Raw genomic sequence first — 23,050 nt, 5'->3', positions numbered from 1 at the left:
GCTGAGAACGGAGAGAGAACGAGAGTGAGTGAAAGCAACAGACAGCAAGATAGAGAGAAAGTGAGAAAGAGAGAGTGAGAGAAAGGGGGGGAGAGAAAGAGATAGCAAGAGAGAGAGAACAAGAGAGAGAAAGAGCGTGAGAAACAAAACAAGAGAGAAAGAGTGAGAGAGAGAGAAAGCAAAAGAGACAGAAAGAAAACAAGAGAGAGAAAGTGAGAAGAAGAGAGAGAAAGAGGGGGAGAGAGAGAGAAAGAGAGAGGGGGGAGAGAGAGAAAGAGAGGGAGAAAGAGAGGGAAAGGGGGGAGAGATAGCAAGAGAGGGAGAGAGAAAGAGAGAGGGAAAGGGGGAGAGAGGGGGGAGAGAAAGAGGAGATAAAGGAAGAGGAGAGAGAGAAAGGAAGAGAAAGAAAGAAAGAGGGATAGAAAGAGAGAGAGAGTGAGAGATGCTCAGTGAGCCTTTCTTTGAAGTTGCCTTTCTTTCTTTCTTTCTTTCTCTTTCTTTCTTTCTTTCTTGCTCTTTTTCTTTCTCTCTTTTACCTTTCCTTCCTCTATTTCTTTTCTTTCTCCTTCCTACCTTCTTCCCTCCCTCCCTCCAGTCCTTCCTCTCTTACTCTCCCCTTTCATAAGTTTCCTTCCTTCCTTCCTCTGTTCCTGTCCCTTCCCTCTTTCTTTCCTTCTTTCTTTCTTCCTTCCTTCCTTCCTTTCCTCCCTTCCTTTCCTCCCTCCATTTCTTGCTTTCCTTTTCCTTCCTCCCTTCTTTCCTCCCTCATTCCCTTCTTTCACTCCTTCCTCTCTTACTCTCCCCTTTCACACCTTTCTTTGCTTCTTTGCACCCTTCTTCTGTTCCTGTACCTTCCCTCTTTCCTTCCTTCCTTCCCACCCTCCGTCCATTCATTCACCCATTCCTCTCTTGATCGCCCCTTTTACGGCGCCGCTGACAGCTAGCTCCCCCCCCCCACCGGGCCATGGAAAACTGGTCTAGCTGAAAGCCGGTCCCTGGTGCAAAAAAGGTTGGGGACCTCTGGTCTAAGGACTGAGTTGTAGTTTAGAAGAATTATTTGTAATTTCGTCTTATCCATCAATTCACAAGATTAGTGAGGTAAATTATATTAGTTATACAAAAGGCTGTCTCTCAGCCACAGACCTACATTGACAGTAAGAATGTAATATTGCCCATTATTATTATTATTCTATGCTGAATATCATATGCTGTGTCAATTTAGGAACTGGGTCTAGGGAAATATACTTAAAAACAATTCAGAAAAGCCTAAGTAAAACAACTTGTAACTTGCAACAAAAAGTCTATCCAATAACTAGTATTAATGAGGACAGCAGACTGAGAATAATCTTCAAACAAACATATACAGATATCTTTAAATAGCTTACCAATATCTATATATTTTGGATCCAAGGGTGTGCCAATGGAATTACAAAGCACAAGTACATACTAGAGAAAAATAAAAACAGATGCAATTATCACAAGAGAAATCCAACACTCTACAATATAAGCCAAGATACCATAGGGATTACATAAAGATCAAAGTGAACAATTTATTATTTGAAAATATAATCATATTTTTAATGTTTAATGAATCTTTTAATTCATTGGAGAAGAAAAAGGAGCAATACCTATACTTTATTAGTAGTATATAAAAGGCTAATCAACTTAAAAAATAACAATAGAATTTAAGATTCCTTTTCATAAAATGAAGCATAAAGTATTATGTAAACAGTGCTAACAGCCTCTTCCTTTGTATTACAATATATATTATATATTCTTGCACAATTCAAAGCTCCCCCCCCCCAATATTATCATTCATAATCAAAAGAAGTACAAAATCTCAAGTGAGAAAAATGAAATCTCATAAAACATGACAATCTTATGAAGTGGAGGCTTTTGCAAGACTGTATTAATTACAGGGTTTCCCCACAAGAGGCCTCTAGCTCTTTCTTCCACCCCATTGTTCCTCATGGTTCAGTTTATTCTGGACAGAGTTAACATCCGTTTACCACCTTGAACAAGTCACCAAGGTCTTGATCTTCAACTTATTTAGTCTTGCTGATCCTTTAAGTCTCTCCAAATGTGCACGGAACCCAATTCTGGCCTCCTACTAGGGTTATTTGCCTATTTTTGGAGTTAGTGCAGGCTTGGTTTAGCCATTAGTGTTTTGTTTCATGGTGGCTGTGTTCTAGCTGCAACAGTATTACTGCCGACCTCCAAGCTAAGCACCAAGCATCAGCACGAACTCCCAAGCTGAACTTCAAGTACTGCTGCTACTTAACATGGCTCTTGATCCAGCAGCTTTCCGTTTAAGTCCTTGTAAGTCTTGCAGCAACAGGTGTCAATGTTGCTCAGGTCTTGCCGATGTCATCTCTACTTCCTTTGTTTTTCCCATTCTCCTCTTCGTATAAACCTCTCCTCAGTTACCTCTCCTTTTTTCTCTCAAGAGTCCGCATGAGATAATTATGAATATCTTTAGCGGAGGCCCTTCAATTTTTATTGACTTTACCAGAAATAAAGAGGGTAGTAGTCAAACCAAATGAGCTATTCTGTATCTTTTGGCCACTAGGCAAAATTATTCTATTCTTATTTATTTGTATCCTGCCTTTATTATTTTTACAAGTAACTCAAGATGGCAAATCTATGCAACACACCGTTCTCCTACTTACCCCACAGCAACAACCCTGTGAGGTGAGTTGGGCTTAGTTACTTGCCCAAGGTCACCCAAGCTGGTTTTCACGGCTAAGGTGGGAGTAGAATTCATGGTCTAAAAACCACGTCTTTCTGGTTTTTATGTTACTTTCTACTTTGCTTCTCGTTTGTTTTATTATATTTTATTATTTAGAATATTTGTCATGCAACAGTGTAAGAGTATCTGTACTGAAGAATTAAAATAAAACAAACATAAAATAAACAGAGAACTAAAGACAGTTGTGCAGATATATACATGAGGATTAAGCATCATTTCGACCCATTTCATCCTATGTGAGTAGATAAGTCATTTTTCTCATCTAGCAACATATGTGAATCAAGAAAAGACAATTCCAGAAATTATAATGAACTGAGGTCTGATTTATACTAATTGCATCATTAGGAAGGGGCCTTGCCTTCTCTTTCTGCTCAAGATCCCCATGGACAATTAGTGGGCTACTGTGTGACACAGAATGCTGGACTCGATGGGATTTGGCCTGATTCAGCATGGCTCTTCTTACGTTCTTATGTTCATCAAAAGAAAATGCTATTTTGATAGATGTATTATCATATAACAATCACTCTATCAATTAAGGCAACATTTATAAAGAATTGTTTTACCATTCCACCAACGGATTCTGTTTCATCCTCCTCCTTTGTAAGCATTAAGAGATATGAGAATAATGTTTTTCCCCCAGAAGACAAAGCAGTAGCAGTTACAGCTAAGTATAGCAGAACATTCTTGCCTGAATCATTTGGATTTCTGAAATAGATGCTCCTGCATGTGGTAAAAATTTACAAATTTCTAAAATGCCGTCATGTACAGAAGAAATGGACTTGTACTTTGTTGAAATCAAAGGTAGTACAGGCAACAGAACAATTTGCCTAGAGAGTAGTACACTCTTTGCTGGAGAAATTGGGGCAGGATGGGCATCTATCAAGAGATGGTTTAGGGGATTTCTATACTAAGCAGAGGATTAGACTAGGTAATCTATAGTATCCTTTCATGTTCTTAAGTACTAGAAATAATATAGGATTTCATGTTAAGAATTTAATTATAGCTCAAGAAAGAATAACAGTTGGATTTACAGATAAGGGTATAAAATAAGAAGTAATACCTGTAGTTGATTTTCATCAGCTTTAGTGGCCAGAATGCAGAAGTCTCCGCAGGTTGTTATGGAGATTAAACTCTTGACATATTTCAAATACTTTTCATTGTTTTTTATATCCCAGAAGACAACACAATATTCTGCACGGTCAGGTCGGGTATATGCATACACTACTGTGTTAGTGCAATAACCCCACTGCCAACAAAATAATAATAATAATATTCCTCAATCACATTGTAATACAGTATGGAGAAATGTATTTATAAAGTGATGAAACTTTCCCATACCAGTAATTATTCCCATTTAAAATGTTGAGTGCGTCACATAATTATTGTTTGTGAGAATGGCATAGGATCTTGAAAAACCTCTCCTCCAAAAAGCTGATATTTTGGATCACAATTCCAATAATTGGAATAGAATGTATAACAATAAAAATAATCAGAACTAGTAAACTATAATATACCAAATATCCACCCAAAAATGTATTAAGCAATACAGTAGCAAGCAGGTGCTCAATTAAAACCTCTTCAGGATATGATAATATTTTAACATGTTCTTTACCTTGTAGTCTGGTCGAATATTTGCAAAATAAATACACTGATCAACAGCTAATGCTATTTTTAAACCGCCTCCTTCCCAAGATAAAGCTGATACTTGTTTCCCTGGAATCTTTAATGTACGCAAATGCTGAAATGACATCAACCATAAATTAGCTGCATTACTATTAGAAGTATTTTGAAAATGCAAATCAATAGCATTCTTGACATTACTGAAAGAGGTTAAATGAGCTAAGAAAAATCTTGAGAAATATATTTTTACTATTCTATTTTTATTAGTCCTTAAATTTTCAAAAATTATATCTCCTGATGATATTACATATTTATCTGAACAAATTATTTGAATGTTGACTACTTCCAATTTGATCCTTAATTTGCTGAATACTAATGTAAAAAAAAAGATCTTAACAGGTTTGAAAAAATGCAAAGAAACAAAAATATCTCAATCAATATCACTTACATTGGGCTTAGGTAAGGACACCACAATGTTCTATTTAACTATTGTAAACAAAATATTCGAAATCCTAATGTTAGAGGATCTAAGTCATTCACAATATATTCACAATCACTATAACTGAATTATAAATCAAATTCTTTCTGCGCATTCATTCATTCCACCTATAAGGATAAGTATGTTATATAAGCAGGCAGGTAGATTCAGAATAGCCTCCACCTTTACCTTACAGTACTGCTAATCTTCACAGCACACTTTACAGTATAAACTTTTGATTTTTTTGACTTTTGGAAAACATTGTCCTACTTGTTTTTTGCTAAATTTGAACATCAGTCACTTGAATATTAAAAGGATTTCCCCATTCATGGTTATGTGTATATAGGTTACAAAAGACAGTCTGTAAGTCTTTTTGACTGGTTATCACAAATGTTACAGAGGAAAATTGGTAGTGTGGCAACTTAAGTTTCAGAGATATTTCTCTGCCTTTACCGTTTCTGTCACTTCTCACTTTCACGGAGCCCAGTTTGAACATTTTGATTTTTCAATTATCAATATTTGGTTTTTCTATTTTACATTGAATTTAGAAATAGGAAAATCCATAATTTTTACCTCACCAAAGGGAGAATAGAACTGCACAACATTTATATCTTTATCTTGCACAGGTATCTTCTGGACGCCTGCAATAGCTAGCACATTGCCACAGTGGTTCCACTGGATGCTCACAACACTCAGGGACGCATCAATTAAGACAGGATCTAATTGTTGTTTTAAATAAATAAACAAATACTGATATAAAGGGCACATACAAATATATTAATGGAAAGATATTTATTACAATATTTATCCCTTGAATGGAATATGGAAATGGAATGGAATATTCTTTCTGGCCAGATGTGATTGGACACACAAGGAATTTGTCTCTAGGGCATAATCTCTAAGTGCACATACAAACAGCCAAATGACAAGACATAGATAATAAATTATAAGACATAATAATAAATCAAAAGATACAAACAAGGGATAAATCATAAAATACCAATAGGAAAAGATAGTAGGAAAGATGAGAAAATGAGGATAGCAATAGCATTTAGACTTATATACTGCTTCACAGTGCTTTACAGCCCTCTCTAAGTGGTTTACAAAGCCAGAATTCCCCCTCCCCCCCCAACAATCTGGGTCCTCATTTTACCAACCTCAGGAGGATGGAAAGCTGAGTCAACCCTGAGCCAATAAGAATGGAAATGCCAAACTGCTGGCAGTCAGCAGAATTAGCCTGCAATACTGCATTCTAATCACTGTGCTACTAGCAATACAGGATAACAGCAATGCAGCCTTACTACAGGAGGGAATTTCTTTAAGCATAAAACAGTGCTCTGGGAGTTAGGTGTTTAGCAGAATGTTGGCATGGGGAAAAATATTTTTGTGCCAAATTGTTTTGGCATCCAATGGCCTATAGCGACACCCTGGGGGGAGAAATTAAAAACTGTTTATGCCAAGAATGTGAAGGGTCTTTGGATATTTTTTCAGCCCTCTTTAGGCAACTGAATTTATGGTACTTCTTTAGAACTCTTAGCACAAGGTTTGCTTACTTTGATCATTCTCATGTCTCATTATTTGGCATCTTCCATTGTCAAAACAAATGGCAAGGCAAGGGCAATCTGGTTCTACATAGCCCTCTGTCCCTGGGTACCAATGGATTCCTGCAATGCTGAATGCTCCAGTTACATTCACCAAACAGTTCATTTTCATTTTCATCTATAATAGTAATTCAATATACACAGATAAATATATATTTTCACAAATCTAATTACTCTATGATTGGCTGAGTTTGTTTAACTAACACTTAATTTAACTAACAAACATTTAGCTGAGCTTACTCACAAGTATGTGAAGAAACCTGAACCACATAACAATACAATCAACTTAATATTAATATGTAAATAACTATTATTTATTTGTTTATTTGTCTGTTTGTCTTCTATGTCACCCTTCTCAACCGACTCAAGGCGGCGATGTTCTTTTACAAAGTGAATTAAATAACTTTCTTTTAATGTAAGATTTTTTTACAATCGATGCATTATAAGAAATAACTAGTTTACAAGTCAAGATGATGTCCCTTAAATCAACTTCACAAATAGCCTAATTTTCAGCACTGTGTTGTGCTATATTAAATAGTACAATTTTTCTACTTTAAATCCCTGTGATGATTAGAAAAATCTTTTAAAACTCTGCTATTGCAGAATTAAAAAACAGGATTTCATATTCTGTCATTGTAGATTGGGCTGGAATGCTTAGAAAAACATTTCTAACAACTGGATACTAAAATATCCAAAAGGTGACTACTTAGTAGAATATATTTCTAAACTTACCATAAAAGTCCCATTTTTGTCATAAATGTGTATTTCTCCATTGGCCATTCCAAAGAGTAGAGTTCTCCCATCTGGAGACCATGCAACATGGTGAAGCTGTACTTTTAAATCCTTTCCCCAAATACGATTCCCTTTTAAAGGAAAATAAGTTTAATGCATTTCATAACTAGAACAAAATATTCAAAACCGAAAATATGAAAATATGAAAAATGAAAATTTACAAAGAATTTTTATCTCTTAAACAGAAATGAAGGCTTTATTTCTTTTTTCTCAGTGCCTCCCTTTATCATTTCAAAATTATTCTTATACATTCTTGAATATATAGACTTGGGTCCAAATATATGATTCTTACTGTTCATAAAACTATCCTTCATACTTCAGTTTCCTTTTTGTGCTGTGTTGTTACATACCATTCTGTTCCAGAAGATCATCTCGCTCAGTAGTAGATGTTTAAAAAAACATAAGAATTATGGAAGACAGGAAGGTTCCAGCCTTGGAACACAACTCTGTGTTCTAAATTAGGAGATTAACTGAATTGGGACATTAACTGCTTTAAGAATATATGTCAAAAACGGAAATGGAATTGTAATAAAATCATATTATTTTAGCTTTCTTATTTTCCTGATATTGTACATCCTCATTGACATAAATATATGCCTACATCCTCATTGACATAAATATATGCCTACATTGACATAAATATATGCCTACATTGACATAAATATATGCCTATCTATATTCAAATAAAGCTAATTAGGTTATTTAGAAATGATATCCATGCACTAGGAAATAAAAATCTAAATTTGAAACTTAATTTCAAATGTTTCCTTTAATATGGAAACAAATGATGAAGTAAAATATATAGAAAATTCCTTTTCTATGGTTAGATATTGCCAGTGAATCTAAGTTATTGAAAAATAGTGGCATATTCTTTTTGGAGAGGAATCACTATAAGAATGGTTAAACCTTAAAAAAAAACTTGAATATCTTATTAATATAAGTAGTATTGTACCGTCCACAGAACCAACAATTACAGCACCATCTTCATATATGATGCAAATTTTCTGCCCATCAGCATTCCATCTCATGCTTCTAACCACAGATTTATTTCTATTGTTGATCATCTCCTCATACCAAGCACCTAAAGTCAAAGGGGAAAAGAAATAATCCACATCTACTATACTGTACTCCTATTTTTCATCTGAACTGTTCTTATTTAAAGTAATCAAAAAGGAATTATTTGCACACTCAGTAGCTATTGTGGCACTTCCATGAAGTCACTGTGAAGGGCATCCCAACCCTGAGAGATGGAACTGGAGATGCCAAAGAAGGAGCCCTTAAAAACTGCTCTTCCATTCTCCTTCCTTAGGAAAAGGAAGTTTTGATGTGTATAATAACATGCACTTTGTTTGTTTTTCAGGTTTTCTTAAAAAGCTCATGCAGCTCTAGATTTTATCTGGGTGTTTGTAGTTTTTCACTCTTTGCTCCTCATATATAGAGGCTGGGAAACTGAAGAAAAATTCTAGTATCAATATTACATTAGGCCAAAGTAATATATTTACTTGGCGAGAAGAATGTCAGCATGATATTAATTTAAAAATAAATCTCTTAGACTAAATTGCCATATTAATTTTTTTGGGAATAAATAAATATATAGAATCTTTAAGCTTACAACTAAAGAGCCAAAGGCATAACTGTAGAAAGCTCGGAGCTAACTAGGAAATGAAATGCTACAAATATATAATAGCCATTCTCCAGCAACTCACCTACCTTTATACAGCATCCACACTATAATAAGCCCATGCTCATCACTACTAGTTAACTTTTGATATTGTTCATTCCAAGTCACTACTTGAACAGCACCTATAAAATTGGACAATGATACTGTGGAATCACAATAGTAACAAGAAGATTATTTGAGGAAAAAAATGCTTTCTATTAAAAATAAGCATCATATACAAAGATTGATTCAGACCCAATTTACAACTTAGGGACTCTCCTGGACTCACAATTCCTGCTTGATGAGCAGGTGGCAGTTGTGGGTAGGAGAGTCTTTTCATAGCTTTGTGCACCAGCCTTAGACTTTTCTGTTTCAGAACTTCCTGTGCTCAGTCACTGAAGCCCTAGTTCATCTCTCATCTGATTTACTGCAATATGCTTTACATTGGGATAACTTTCAAATGAATTCATAAATTTCAATTAATACAAAGCATGGCACCACTAGCAGTCTTTGAAGTCCCTTGAATGACCATGCTACACCATTGCTTCGTGAGCTATACTGGCTGCGAGTTTGCTTCTTGGGTCAGTTCAAGCTGTTAGTTATGACCTTTAAAGTCCTCCATGATATGGAGTAAGATTACCTGATGAACTGTCTTATCCCACTCAGACAAGCTTGCTCCATTCGTACCAGCAAAGGAGGCCTGCTGAGGATCCTGTTAGCCAAGGAGCCATGAGAAGAACCTTTTCTGCTATAGTGCTAACTCTCTGGAATGTCCTGCCTCCAGCATGAGTTCTGCCCCCACCATTCTATCCTTCCACAAGAGCAAAACCTGGCCTGGGAACCCAATAGGGCAGTGATAGCGAACCTTTTTTCCCTCGGGTGCCAATAGTTTGTGCACGTGCACTATAGCACATGTGCGAGGGCCCACACCTATAATTCAATGCCTGGGGAGGGTGAAAACAGCCTCCCCCGCCCCCTGGAGGCCAAAAACGGATGCTTTCCAAACAACTAGTGAGCCCGGTAGGCGCGTTTTTCATCCTCCCCAGGCTCCAGTGGCATGCCTGGAGAAGGCAAAAATGCCCTCCCCCATCCCTCTGGAGGCCCTCTGGAAGCCGAAAACACCCTCCCAGAGACTCCGTGCAATCTGAAAATAAGCTGACTGACACACACATGTTCATTGGAGCTGATCTAGGGCAATGGCTCGTGTGCCGGCAAATATGGCTCCACATGCCACTTGTGGCACGCGTGCCATAGGTTTGCCATCACTGCAATAGGGGATACCACATTGGAAGTGGCTGCTGGACTGCTTTTCCTGCCTCGAAATTCTTCCTCTCCCTCTGCCCATCTTTTAATTCATATAGACTGGACTAGACTAGATTAGACTAGAATTCTTTACTGGTCAAGTGTGATTGGATACACAAGGAATTTGTCTTTGGTGTTCTCAGTGTACATAAAAGAAAAGATACATTTGTCAAGAATCATGAGGTACAACACAATTATTATTTTATATTATTTGATTATCCTTATTGTTTCATTGCTTTGCTATTGTTATGTTTACATTTTTAATACTTTTCCCCAATTTTATTGTTGTAAGCCCCTCAGAGTAGCCCTAGAGCAAGATGGGTGGCAAAAAAATTTAACAAAAAAAAATTACATTCATTATAACAGGATTGTGAACTGTATGTGTGAGTATGTTTATAAAAATATCTGAATAATCTAAGTTCTCTAGGAGTTGGGCGGCATATAAATTAAATTAATAAATAATAAATAATAATTTAATAGAATCAAATTTTGGGAACTAGAAATTTCCTTCCATTAACAAAAATCTCCAGTGCCTTAAAGAAATTTACATAAATGTCACTCACCTGTTCCTAACATCAGTTGAGCTATCTATATAATAAGGCTAAATCAAAACAAGAATTGGATATTCCAAATTTTTTTTTGTACACACAAGGAATTTGTCTTAGGTGTGTATGCTCTCAGTATACATAAGAGGAGTAAAATACATTCACCAAGGATAAAAAGATACAGCACTTAGTGATAGTCAAGGTTACTAATAATCAATCAAATTGTATTAAGAAACAAATAAAAACAATAAAGGATACCAGCAATATGGTTATAATAAGTGGGAAGAGATAGATACTATTAAGGAATAGAAAAATAATAGTAATATAGTCTTAGTAAATTATTTAACATGACGGTGTTGTGGGAATTAGTTGTAATAGCATTTGGGAAAAAAACTGTCTTTGTGTCTAGTTGCTTTGCTGTGCAGTGCCCTACAGCGGCATTTTCACCTTCAGAAATTACAGTAATTTTTCTGGATCAGTTATTTAAAGTCTCTACAATGAAGACTGTTTGCAGGATAGTGTAAACTACAAACCAGGAAACCAGTAACGTTTAGGATATTACAGAACAATGTATGTTCTAAACATCCTACCTTACTTGACAACATCAAGCTTCAATAGCACGCAGCGTCTTATACTTTCTGAAGATTTTCCAGCTGGTCAGAATGAATTTGAAGCACAAACATTTCATAACTTGTACACATGCCTCCAAATGATATGCTTTCCTCTGCTTCAGCAATCCCAGAGCAACTGTGAGTATCTGCTGCTCCTGAAATGGCTTGCTAAATTCCAACCACCAATGTATTTTGTCGTTTAAGGAAAGTATAGTGATTTTTGAAACAACTACCTTCTTCCATCTCTTGACATGCCCCGTTTCAAAATCTTGCGCTTACTGTTGTCAACAGGGTAATTTCTGATACTTCCTTTTCACATGAAGAGTTGTGCTATCTGGGTATAGCTGGGCTTCCCACATTGTCGAATACCAGAGGCTTCAGAAGGCTATTTCTACAATCAATATCTCAGCTAGCATTAGTGGGGCTTTGGAAAGGCAAAGATTTCCTTGTATTTTCCCAGTCCTCTTAGAGCAACAGTTCTCAACCTGTGGGTTGCGACCCCTTTGTTTTCAGCTTTTTTGGGGGTAATTTTTTAATTTAAAAAATTGGCACTGCGCATGCATGCACGCACAAAGTGCACGTGCGCCCACGCAGCGCAGGAGGAAGCGAACCGGCAACGAGATTAGTTAGAACCCAACCCTGAGTTTCCTAATAATTTTATTATTTTATGGTTGGGGGCACCGTTCCCTGTAGGCTGCGCACGTGAGCGCGCGCGCACCCCAAAATACCGGGTCGCGCGCCCTTTTCCATGGGCGCGCAGTCCCCATTTTCCATGGCCGCGCAGTCCCGCGGGGGGGGGGGGGGCGGGGAGGCGCCGGCAGCAGAAGGGAAGGGAGCCGCAGTCGCCCCTGCCTTCCCATGTTGCTTCCGGCCCCCTCGGCCTTTCGTCACTGCCCCCTGCCCGATCCGCCCCCTCTGCTCCGCCGCCGCCTACCTTTGGGCGCGGCTCCTCCGCACCTGGAACGCACGCCTTGCCCGTCTCAGTCCCTTTGCTGAGAGCACTTTCATCCCGGGCTCTCAGCAAGGGGGTTGCAGGAGAGGTGGGGCAGGTTGCGCACGCTCCCTATCTCCATACCAGGCCACTCGGAACATTCAAAATAAGAAAAACTTTCGCCAGCGAAGGCTTTTCTTATTTTGAATGTTCTGAGTGGCCTGGTATGGAGATACGGAGCGTGCGCAACCGCGCGCGTGCCCCCGACATTGAATATCACCTTCGCCGGCCTCTGCTGAGAGAACGCCTGCCGGCGAAGGCTTTTCTTATTTTGAATGTTCCGAGTGGCCTGGTATGGAGATAGGGAGCGCGCGCAACGGCGCGCGCCCCCCCGACATTGAATATTACCAGCCTCCGCTGAGAAGAATGGAGAGAGAACGAGAGTGAGTGAGAGCAACCGACAGCAAGATAGAGAGAAAGTGAGAAAGAGAGAGAGAGAGAAAGGGGGGAGAGAAAGAGATAGCAAGAGAGAGAACAAGAGAGAGAAAGAGTGTGAGAAAGAAAACAAGAAAGAGTGAGAGAGAGAGAGAAAGCAAGAGAGGGAGAAAGTGAGAAAAAGAAAGAGACCAAGAGGGGGAAAGAGAGAGAAAGAGAAAGAAAGAGAGAGATGAGAGAGGAAGGAAGAGAGTGAGCGAGAGAGACAGTGAAAGCAAGAGAGAGAGAGAAGAGTGGAAGGAAGAGGTAGAGAGAAATGATAGAAAAAAAGGGAGAAAAGAGAAATGAGAAAATGATTGAGGCAGAGAATGACAGGAGAGAGAAACAGAGAGAGAAGTGACTTGATTTAAAGCATATGGTAAAAGCACTTAAATAATAACAGAGAAAAAAAACCCAGCCCTCACCTGTTTTTATTAATACAGTGATCCCTCGATTAGCACGGTCTCGATTAGCGCGAAACGCTGCAACGCGGTTTTTCAAAAAATATTAATTAAAAAAATAAAATATTAAAAAATAAAAAATAAGTCCACGCTAGTTCTCTCTCTCTTTCTCTCCCTGTTGCCGGCGTGGTATATGAGAGAGAAAGAGAGAGGCAGAGGTCGGGCGCATTACCGGGAGGTGGAGGCGGCGTGGGGACGCTGGGTGCCGGGGACACCGAGGAGGGGGTGGACGTGGCCTCTCAGCTGCAGAGGCGGAGGCAACGGCGGAGTCCGGCGCTGGGGCCATGTGGGGCCGCTCATCCAGGGGGGCGTGGACTGGCAAGTCGCCCTCCTTTCTCTTTCTTTCTCTCTCTTATACCACACCGGTAATAGGGAGAGAAAGAGAGAGAGCGGAGGGCACCTTGCCGGTCCACGCCCCCCTAGATGAGCGGCTCCGCATGGCCCCAGCGCTGCCCAGGCAAAGGGGAAACCCCAAGATCGCTTGCCAGTTGCCCTATTGCAGCGAAGGAGGCGAAGCAAGGCTCCAAGCTGCAATACGGCAAGCGGCAAGTGATCTTGGGGTTTCCCCTTTGCCTGGGCGGCGGGAAGACCAAGGGAAGGTTCCTTCAGCCGCCCAACACCTGATCCGCTCCGCAGCGCGGCAACGGGGAAACCCCATCTTCGGCTCCGCGCTGCGGAGCAGATCAGCTGTTGGGCGGCTGAAGGAACCTTCCCTTGGTCTTCCCCGCCGCCCACACGCAAACTCCACCATCTGCGCATGTGCGGCCATGAAAAAAATGGTGCACATGCGCAGATGGTGGTTTTTACTTCCGCACCACTATAACACGGAAATCGATTAGCGCGGGAGGTCTTGGAACGTAACCCCCGCGCTAATCGAGAGATCACTGTAGTTATGTTTTTGGTTTTGCTGGTTGATTTAGTTTTAATAGTAATGGATTTTGTTTTTTTAATTATTAATTTCTTTTAATAAAAGGGATTTTTTTCTTATTTATTTATTTATTTATTTATTTATTTATTTATTTATTTATTTATTTATTTATTTATTTATTATATGCCGCCCAGTCCCAAAGGGACTGTCGCTCAGACACTATACTTTTCTGCCCACACCGAAAAAAAATTAGAGGGTACATTGGTTGGGGGTCACCACAACACGAGGAACTATATTAAAGGGTCATAGCATTAGGAAGTTTGAGAGCCACTGTTTTAGAGGAACTTGAAGGTAATTGTATCAAATGTGCAATCAGTTTCTTACTGTTAACATTTTTGTTCTGATTATTCTTGCATACTGTGTAAATATATTCTGAACTACACACAGGCCATTTTGAAGTTGCAAGGAGGAAATTTTCAGTATACAATGAGAGCTGAGGTACAGGCATATTTCTACTTTATATCCTTGTCCATCTGTCTGTCTGTCTGTCTCTATCCATCCATCCATCCTTCTCTATCTCCCCCCCCCTCTCTAAAATAACCCTGAAAGCAATTTGTTCTTTTATATATAGCAATTGATATTTCCATATTATTATTTTATTTCTAAGCATGCCAGTTAAAAATTATATCCCAGGAAATTCATTGGAATTTATCTAGTAGAAACAGGAAGTTCATCTCTAAAACTATATCATTTTCTGAACAAATTCGTGAAAAAGCCATTTTATTTTACTGAACTGTAATAACTCTTACCTGTGTGGCCCTCAAGGGTCTGATTCATTGAGAGATTGCTAGGTGCAGCAAGTCCTTTTAATTTAGCTTCATCTAAAAAACAACAACAACCTCTTGTAAGACATGAATCCTAAATAAACTAGCATTTATAATTTTTAATAGCTTACTTTTTCCCCTGATGGTGCCCCCTTTCGATTAATCATATTTAATCTTTGTACGCCCTGCAGAACCTGATGAGGGGGAAATAGGAATTCCCAATGAAATGAATTTTCTCTTTTGCTCATTAAAAAGAAGTTGAAATTCTAAATCCAACTTTTCTTTGTATTTTTTAAACAGGATTTTTATTATCTAACTGTAGGAGAAGGAGTGTTAGAACTTGGGAGTAGAGTTAAAAGAGGGATCAGCCTAGAATCCCTATACAGTATAGCCACAAATGGACTAAATCCAGCCTCCCTTGAATTCCTTTATCTAACTCCAACCAGGTACTAAACATTTTAGCAATAAATCAATTTAAACAGATGTTTACATGTGGACATTTCATTTATGTATTTATTTTAATCAACTGATGACAAGCCATCAATATACATTGCGACTTTACATAATGGGAGGGGGAAAGATTTTCCTGATTTTAAATTCTTTGATTGAACATTTCACATTAGTACTTATAAAGTACAAAAGAGAAGATGAAGAAGAATAAAAAATATAATACAAATTAATAAACCACAAATTTTAAAACTTTGCAGAAGCTATAATTTGGTAATATATAATTAATTAATTGTAAACTTGAATTAAAGGTGAATATCACGAAACAGCACAATATAAATTACTAAATGGAATTATAAACTAAGTTCATTCCATATTACTAAAATATTCTGATAATTATACCTGAAATCCTGCCTAACACCAAAGAATTCTAAAAAGTGCCCACAACAATTAAGACCTAGAAAATAGCATATTCCTCGTTATCAATTATATTAAGATCTTTTTAGACTTTGCATGAAAAAAACCTCAAAACACCTTTTCTGTAACTTAGAAAAGATATATCTTTTATTCATACCTTTGATATTGAATGCTTCCTGCTTGGGGCTCTCATCATTGAGGAAATTTTGCATACAAGTAGTCCTCAGTTAACAATGGGAATAGGGACTGGAATTTCTGCCACTTAGTGACGTGGTCATCATAGTTTTGGTCTTCCAATGACCAAAATCAGTGGGGAAGCCAATAGGAAGTTGCAAATCCCATGTGATTTGCAAGGAGACAGGAAATGGCTACTGGCGGGTGGAGGGTGGTGTGTGAAGATGAGCAGGTGGTTGGCTAGGCATAGTTTTGGTGTGTGTGTGTTGCTAGGTGAATGAGATTGTGTGAAGGTGCAATTAGGCCCAGAACTACGGTGTCCCCCATGCATGGCCAGGATGGAGGCAGGTGAAGATGATCATTTGCTGGAGGAGGTGGTAGGAATGGCAAGTGTGTGTCATTCCAAATGCAATTTCAATTGTTCAGGTTAGCTACTGTAATTAGGCCCAGAGCTAATTGGGTCTAATAATACCAAAATATTGGAAGATTACACTATAAGAGAGACAGTGGGATTGTCCTAGAGCAAATATGTGAGCAATGCATGGAAAGAACAAGATGGACAAGTTACAACACAAAAAAAATCAATGTACGCTCTAAATTGTCAATAAATTTATATTGATAAAATGTCATTTACCTGTTTTTATTTCTAACTTTAAAACTTTCAGTAGACCATCTTCACCTCCACATGCTATATAACCTTGGTCTTTACTCCAACAAATAGATCTAAGTCTAACATTACCAGGAATTGTAATCTGAAATAAATACATTTTTAAAATAAAATGAAAGCAATAACAACTGGACTCTAATTGTAAATTGTTCCAGCAATGAATTTAACTCATATCAAAGCTGGAACATACAGTATTTTTAAGGTATAAAAATGATTTACGGAATATATATACTGTATACAAATAACAAGCCTGCCACAATTATTGGTTGCTGATCAATTTCTGGTCACAATTCAAAGTGTTGGTTATGACCTAGAAAGCCCTTCATCGGACCAGAATATCTCCGGGACTGCCTTCTGCTGCATGAATCCCAGCGACCGGTTAGGTCCCACAGAGTTGGCCTTCTCCGGGTCCCGTCGACTAAACAATGTCGTTTGGCGGGACCCAGGAGAAGAGCCTTCTCTGTGGTGGCCCCGACCCTCTGGAACCAGCTCCCCCTGGAGATTAGAACTGCCCCCACCCTCCTTGCCTTTCGTAAAGTTCTTAAGACCCATCTCTGCCGTCAGGCATGGGGGAACTGAGACATCTCCCCCGGGCCTATACATTTTATTCAAGGTATGTTTGTGTGTATGTTTGCTTTTAATAATGGGGTTTTTAGTGTTTTTTAAATTATTAGATTTGTTCTTATATTGTCTTTGTTATTGTTGTGAGCCGCCCCGAGTCTACGGAGAGGGGCGGCATACAAATTTAATTAATAATAATAATAATAATAATAATAATAATAATAATAATAATAATAATAATAATAAACAATTTCCAGAGGTCCTATGCTTTTCAACTATGCAACTCTTTCATGCAGCATATCTAAAACTAGAAATATTTGACAATAAATAATTTTTACATCAACATCAAGTTTCTTGACTGGCAAGGAAATAAGGTATGGCAGTTTTGAAAATGTCTGCAAAATCAAATCAATATTTTAACATTTCTCAGTTTTAATTTCTAATATAGAAAAATATTGATAGATTTAACCCACATAAACCAGATCTTTTTATGTACCTAATCATTTTTAAGAATGAGATCAAATTGTCTGGGAATGGTTTCTATATGGAATAACGTATTCCAATAACAACAATAACAATTATAAAAATTAATAACATTCCATATTATGCCCTATAATATTGTATAATAATATTATATCAATGAACTAATCAGAACAGAGCTGGAAGGGACCTTAGAGGTTTTCTAATCCAACCCCTTGCTCAAGCAGGAGACCCTACATCCATGATGGCAAACCTATGGCAGGCATGCCAGAGGTGGCACGTGGAGCTATATCTGTGGGTATGTGAGCCATTAACCTAGCTCAGCTCCAGCACACATGTAGCTTATTTTTCCACATCCCCTCCCAGGAGTCTCCACGTGGCCTATTTTGTATGTCACATAAATAGAGGGCTCACGTGGAGGCTCTGGGAGGGCGTTTTTGGCCTCCAGAGGGCCTTCGGGGGGGGGGGGGTCTTTACATCCTCCCTATGCTCCAAGATAGCCTCTGGAGCCTGGAGAGGATGAATACCAGGCCCATCGGAAATTGGGAAATGGGCCCACCAGAAGTCAGGAAATGGCCTGTTTCTGGCTTCCGGAAGGCCTCAGGGAGGGGGTGGCATTTTCATCCTCCCCAGGCTCCAAGAAAGCTTCTGGAGCCTGGGGAGGGCGAATACTATGTCCACCGAAAAAGTTGAGAAATGGGCTGTTTCTGGCCTCTGGAGGCTTCAGGTGTGGGGAAGGGGGTGCGCACATGAGGGGAACACAGGGTGTTTCATGTGCATGCCTGGGAGTGGGGAAGCACGGGGAGCATTGGATTATGGGTATGGGCATGTCCGGCGCACTAGCACACACACCACATACAAGGACATACAACTTATTTTTATAATGTGGTGACCAGAACTGGATGCAGTATTCCAGGTATGATCTTACTAAGGATTTATAAAGTGGTACTAATTCACTGGGATTAAAACTAAACTTTTAAAAATGCAAAATGACAATTACAGGTTAAAGAGGACACAGAATTCTATAACATTTGGGAGAATTGGTATAAATGGTTAGAACAGATCCAAAAAATCGATACAAAAAATAATATTAAATAGGACAGGATGGGTGATGAAAGATGGTAGGGATAGGAAGAAAATCGAAGTTAAGCACATAATAGATTTACAATAGCAATACATAATGCTGTAATATACATATGCAAATATATATATATATTTATTGGTCTTGAATATATGTATAGTCTGTATTTTGTATTTGTATTTTTGCATGTGGTATATTTATCTTTTTAAATTCAATAAAAAATACTAAAAAATAAATAAATAAAACAAAACTTTTAATACGTTTCAGGCAATTTAGAGATAAAACAACAGCAACAAAACCAAGTCAAAACTAGAAAGAAATCGTTCAGAAAAAATTATTTTCAGGGAGAAATTCTGAACGCATCCCATTGGGCCAAAGGTAAGCAAAGTTGGCTCTTCTATGATATGTGGACTTCAATTCCCAGAATGCCTGAACTAGCATGGTTGGCCCAGGAATTCTGGGAGTTGAAGTCCACAAGTCATAGAAGAGCCAACTTTGCCTAGCCCTGCATTGGGCCCTTCGGATTTTAGACGGCTCACTTTTCCTGCAAAAAAAGAGGATGGCGGGAGGGAGGGAGAGAGGACGAAGAAACCACAGAAAAAGTACCGATCCCACCTTCTTGCTCAAGTAGACAAACATCCCGTCCGCTTTTAACGCTCTTCGGCGCTGCGCCGCCTGGTCCTCGGCGCCAGCGGGATAGGCACTTCAACTGGCCGGAGCTGCTGTTTCCATGACAACAATGGGCGCCGGGGGTGCGGCCGCCGTGGCAACCGACCCATAAACCGGAAACACAATATAATATATCGAGAGGCGAATCGCAACACTTCCGGGTTAAGGGAAATGGGAGGCCTGCTCCTTTTGAATCGTTAGTGGCCTTCTCAACCACTAGCAGGGGTCTCCAACCTTGGCAACTATAAGACTTGTGGACTTCAACTCCCAGAATCCCTCAGCCAGCAAAGCTGGCTGAGGGATTCTGGGACTTGAAGTCCACAAGACTTAAAGTTGTCAAGGTTGAAGACCCCCTGTTCTCCGCTAGGGAAATGGAAAGAGCGGGCTTTTCGGTGTCTTGTTTAATCCTTTTCTTAGAAGCTAAACGCTTCTGAACTACAACGCAAAGAGAAGCGCCGAAATAAAAAAAGATCGGAATCCTTCAAATAGTCTTCGTTGCCAGCGAATTGGGCAGGATTGATAAATATTACGTTTTCTATATCACCCGACTCCCGATGTTTTTTTCTGCGGTAGCAGCTCTCAGTCTAAATGTATTTTTGGACTCATTTTTTAAAAATATGGGTATCTTATAAAAAAAAGGCTGAGGCAGGAATTCGATAGCCCATAATAAATTGGTATCCATAGCGGTCCTTTCTTTGACCATCCCGAATTTGGAGGAACCGCGCTTTGATTAGGGAAAGTGTATTCTTGGTTTGAACCAACAACAGGAAAAGTGTGTGTGTGGGATACTGTGTACAATGCAAAAAAAGGATGTTGAGACTAGAAAAAGTGCAGAGAAGAGCAACAAAAATGATTAGGGGACTGAAGGTTAAAACCTGAAGAACGGTTGCAGGAACAGGGACACACCATGTGTGGGCATATACTTCCCAGTACAGTACTGTATTTGTTTCTAAGGGGTTTGTCATCTGTATACCAAGTTTGGTTAAAACTGCTGGAGGTGTTCCAGAGTTCGACATGAAGTTGTTATTTATTTTTTTATTTTACGCTATAAAATGATTTATTTTATGCTATAAAACAGTGGTCCCCAACGTTTTTTCCACCAGGGACCAGTTTCAGCAAGACAATTTTTCTATGGCCCAGTGGGGGCGGAAAGGGGCGTGGTTGGGGGCGGGATTAAGCATGGGGGTGCTGGTCCTCCCCGCCCCTCTTTCCCGCCATCGTCCTGTGGCCGGCAGAACCTGCCTCCCAAGCCCTCTTGCCCAGCGGGAGCTAAGCGCTGGAGAGAGGGGGTCAGGCTGGCCCTCCTGCCTCCCCCCAGCCAAAAACGCAAAAGTGCCCCACGGCAGAAGCCAAAAGAGGCTTGAGCCTCTCGGTCCTTCCCGCCCCTCTGTCCTGTCCATCGTCCTGTGGCCGGCAGAACCGGCCTCCCGAGGCCTCTTGCCCGGCGGGGGGCGAAGCGCTGGAGGGAGGGGGTGGTGGCATGAGTGCCGGCAGTTGCTGACTCCACGGACCGGTGCAACATGCCCCGCGGCCTGGTACTGGTCCGCGGCCCGGTGGTTGGGGAACCCTGCTATAAAATAATAACAAATCCATTGATGTCAATGTGGCTCTCAAAATGTCTAATATATTTATATTTATTTATTTATTATTTTGTCCAATACACAATGAGAGTTTTAGTGTGTGTGTGTGTGTATATATATATACACACACACACACACATATACATATATACACAGAGAGAGAGAGAGAGAGTAAAATACATGATGAAGGTTATAGAGGAGATACTCGTAGTAAAATATATCTATGAAAGAATAGAAAAGAAGATATAGTAATAGAACATATCAATGAAAGAATAGAAGAAGAGATATAGGAATAGAAGAAAGGTATAGGAGATATAGGAGAGACTATAGGACAGGGGATGGAAGGCACTCTAGTGCACTTGTACTCGCCCCTTACTGACCTGACTTAGGAATCTGGATAGGTCAACCATGGATAATCTAAGGGTAAAGTGTTGGGGGTTTGGGGATGACACTATGGAGTCCGGTAATGAGTTCCACGCTTCGACAACTCGGTTACTGAAGTCATATTTTTTATAGAAGCATCAGACATTTTGCTCCCTTACCATATATGATAAATCATTTAATTTTTGAATGCTTACAATTATCAAATATGCAGAAAATTAGATTAAATGGGATTAGAAAAGAAGCAGCCCAAAAAGTGTATTAGCGAATAGCTTTTTAGATTCATATAAGAAATTTGAGTAACTTTTTGTCCAGATGTCAAATGTAAAGGAGGCAGCATTGGATGGATTATGAATACCGAACTTTAAAAATATGAATCATTGTAATGTATTTCAAGATTGATAGTATGTTATTTTGCATATGTGATTGGAGCGAAAAATAAAAAAATTCTTTGCCAAACAAAATTAATGCAGAAAATTGAGTTTATTGCTCTACCAAGAAACATAGGTTTATCTAGGTCTTTAACCCAGTTGTAATGGCAGATTGCACTCACTTGTAAACTGGTACGCTGCACACGCATCCTCTTCATTCGGGTGTGCCCGTGTGCGCACCTGTGTGCATGTCCCTCACGTGAGTTTGCTTCCGTGCATCCGCAGGAAGCAAAAACGCACCAACATCTCACAAAGGCACGCTCATGTGCATGCGATTCAAAATTGCACATGCATCCCCTCATAAGAGTTTTGCTTCTGCACATGTGCAGAAAGCAAACAAAGCCAAAAAAATAATCAAGAAAAAAGATGGTGTCACCCAATGGAGTGGCACCAGAGCAATTGCACACAAATTGCCTACTGCACTGGTAGGAACCCACCACTGCCCAGTTGTACCTAACTAAAGCATGGACATGCTGGCATCATTTTGCTTTTAACTTTTTCTCAGCTTAGTGAGATCTTAAATTTGCCTTAGCTGTATTTCCCTTTAATCTGACACTGCCCAAGGTCAGACACTATGAAAAAATGATCATTATCAGTATCTTGGAGGAAAATCAAATGATTGCAGTAGCTGGGAAGTAGTGTGAGGCGGAATATGGATTGGCAATGGGAAGCAAATTTCATGCCTCCATGGCTTTGTGCTGACCTAAGGAAAAATAGGTAGCACTATAATTAGGACATCCAGCCAGTGTAGTACTTCAGGAATCAGGCTAGAAACTGAAAACTATGAGCTCTAGTTGTGCCTTAGGCACATACTAGTTTAGCTGGTTGACCTTGGGCAGTCACTTTTTCAGTCTGGGGAATTAGGCAGTGCCAATCCATTTATAAAAATCTTTGGCAAGAAAATTGCAGTGATTTGTCCAGGCCGTCCAGGAGAGAGAAGGACAAAAACAAAACCTATAGTCTTGGATTATCTCTGGCGGGCCCGGGATAGAGGTTTATCCTCTATCCTAGTGCTTTTTGACCTCAGTGGCTTTCGATACCATTGACTATGGTATCCTTCTGCACTGGTTGGAGGGGTTAGGAATGGGAGGCTGGTGGTTTTACAGTGGTTCTCCTCTTACCTCTCTGGTCAGTCACAGTTGGTGCTAGCAGTGAGTCAGAGGTCGACTCCTAGGTTCCTCCCTTGTGGGTCCTCTTCCCCGCTGTTTAATATCTACATGAAAACGCTGGGTGGGATCATCAGAGG

General features: G+C 39.5%; 1 protein-coding gene across 2 annotated transcripts in view; it reads right to left on the bottom strand.

Moving 5' to 3' along the window:
* WDR35 (WD repeat domain 35) overlaps window positions 1-19,481 on the bottom strand; it is a 39,212-nt gene extending 19,731 nt beyond the window's left edge. Inside the window, exons 1-12 of one of the 2 annotated variants that reach the window (XM_070732847.1) lie at window positions 19,359-19,468; window positions 16,589-16,706; window positions 14,902-14,973; window positions 8,951-9,043; window positions 8,193-8,321; window positions 7,181-7,311; window positions 6,401-6,566; window positions 5,421-5,566; window positions 4,362-4,487; window positions 3,810-3,995; window positions 3,313-3,345; window positions 1,386-1,446 (exon numbers count right to left, since the gene is read on the bottom strand). In XM_070732847.1, coding sequence (XP_070588948.1) covers window positions 1,386-1,446; window positions 3,313-3,345; window positions 3,810-3,995; window positions 4,362-4,487; window positions 5,421-5,566; window positions 6,401-6,566; window positions 7,181-7,311; window positions 8,193-8,321; window positions 8,951-9,043; window positions 14,902-14,973; window positions 16,589-16,706; window positions 19,359-19,382 — 1,285 coding nt within the window. In that variant the 5' untranslated portion in view covers window positions 19,383-19,468. Of the gene's footprint in view, window positions 1-1,385; window positions 1,447-3,312; window positions 3,346-3,809; window positions 3,996-4,361; window positions 4,488-5,420; window positions 5,567-6,400; window positions 6,567-7,180; window positions 7,312-8,192; window positions 8,322-8,950; window positions 9,044-14,901; window positions 14,974-16,588; window positions 16,707-19,358 lie in introns of both variants that reach the window. The other variant, XM_070732846.1, reaches the window with a different exon arrangement.
* Between the last annotated feature and the right edge of the window lie 3,569 nt (window positions 19,482-23,050).

Source organism: Erythrolamprus reginae, chromosome 1 (genome assembly GCF_031021105.1).
Source record: "Erythrolamprus reginae isolate rEryReg1 chromosome 1, rEryReg1.hap1, whole genome shotgun sequence".
Classification (NCBI taxonomy): Eukaryota; Metazoa; Chordata; class Lepidosauria; order Squamata; family Dipsadidae; genus Erythrolamprus; species Erythrolamprus reginae.
Note: the sequence above shows the minus strand (reverse complement) of the source record. Positions and strands in the feature narration are given on the sequence as shown.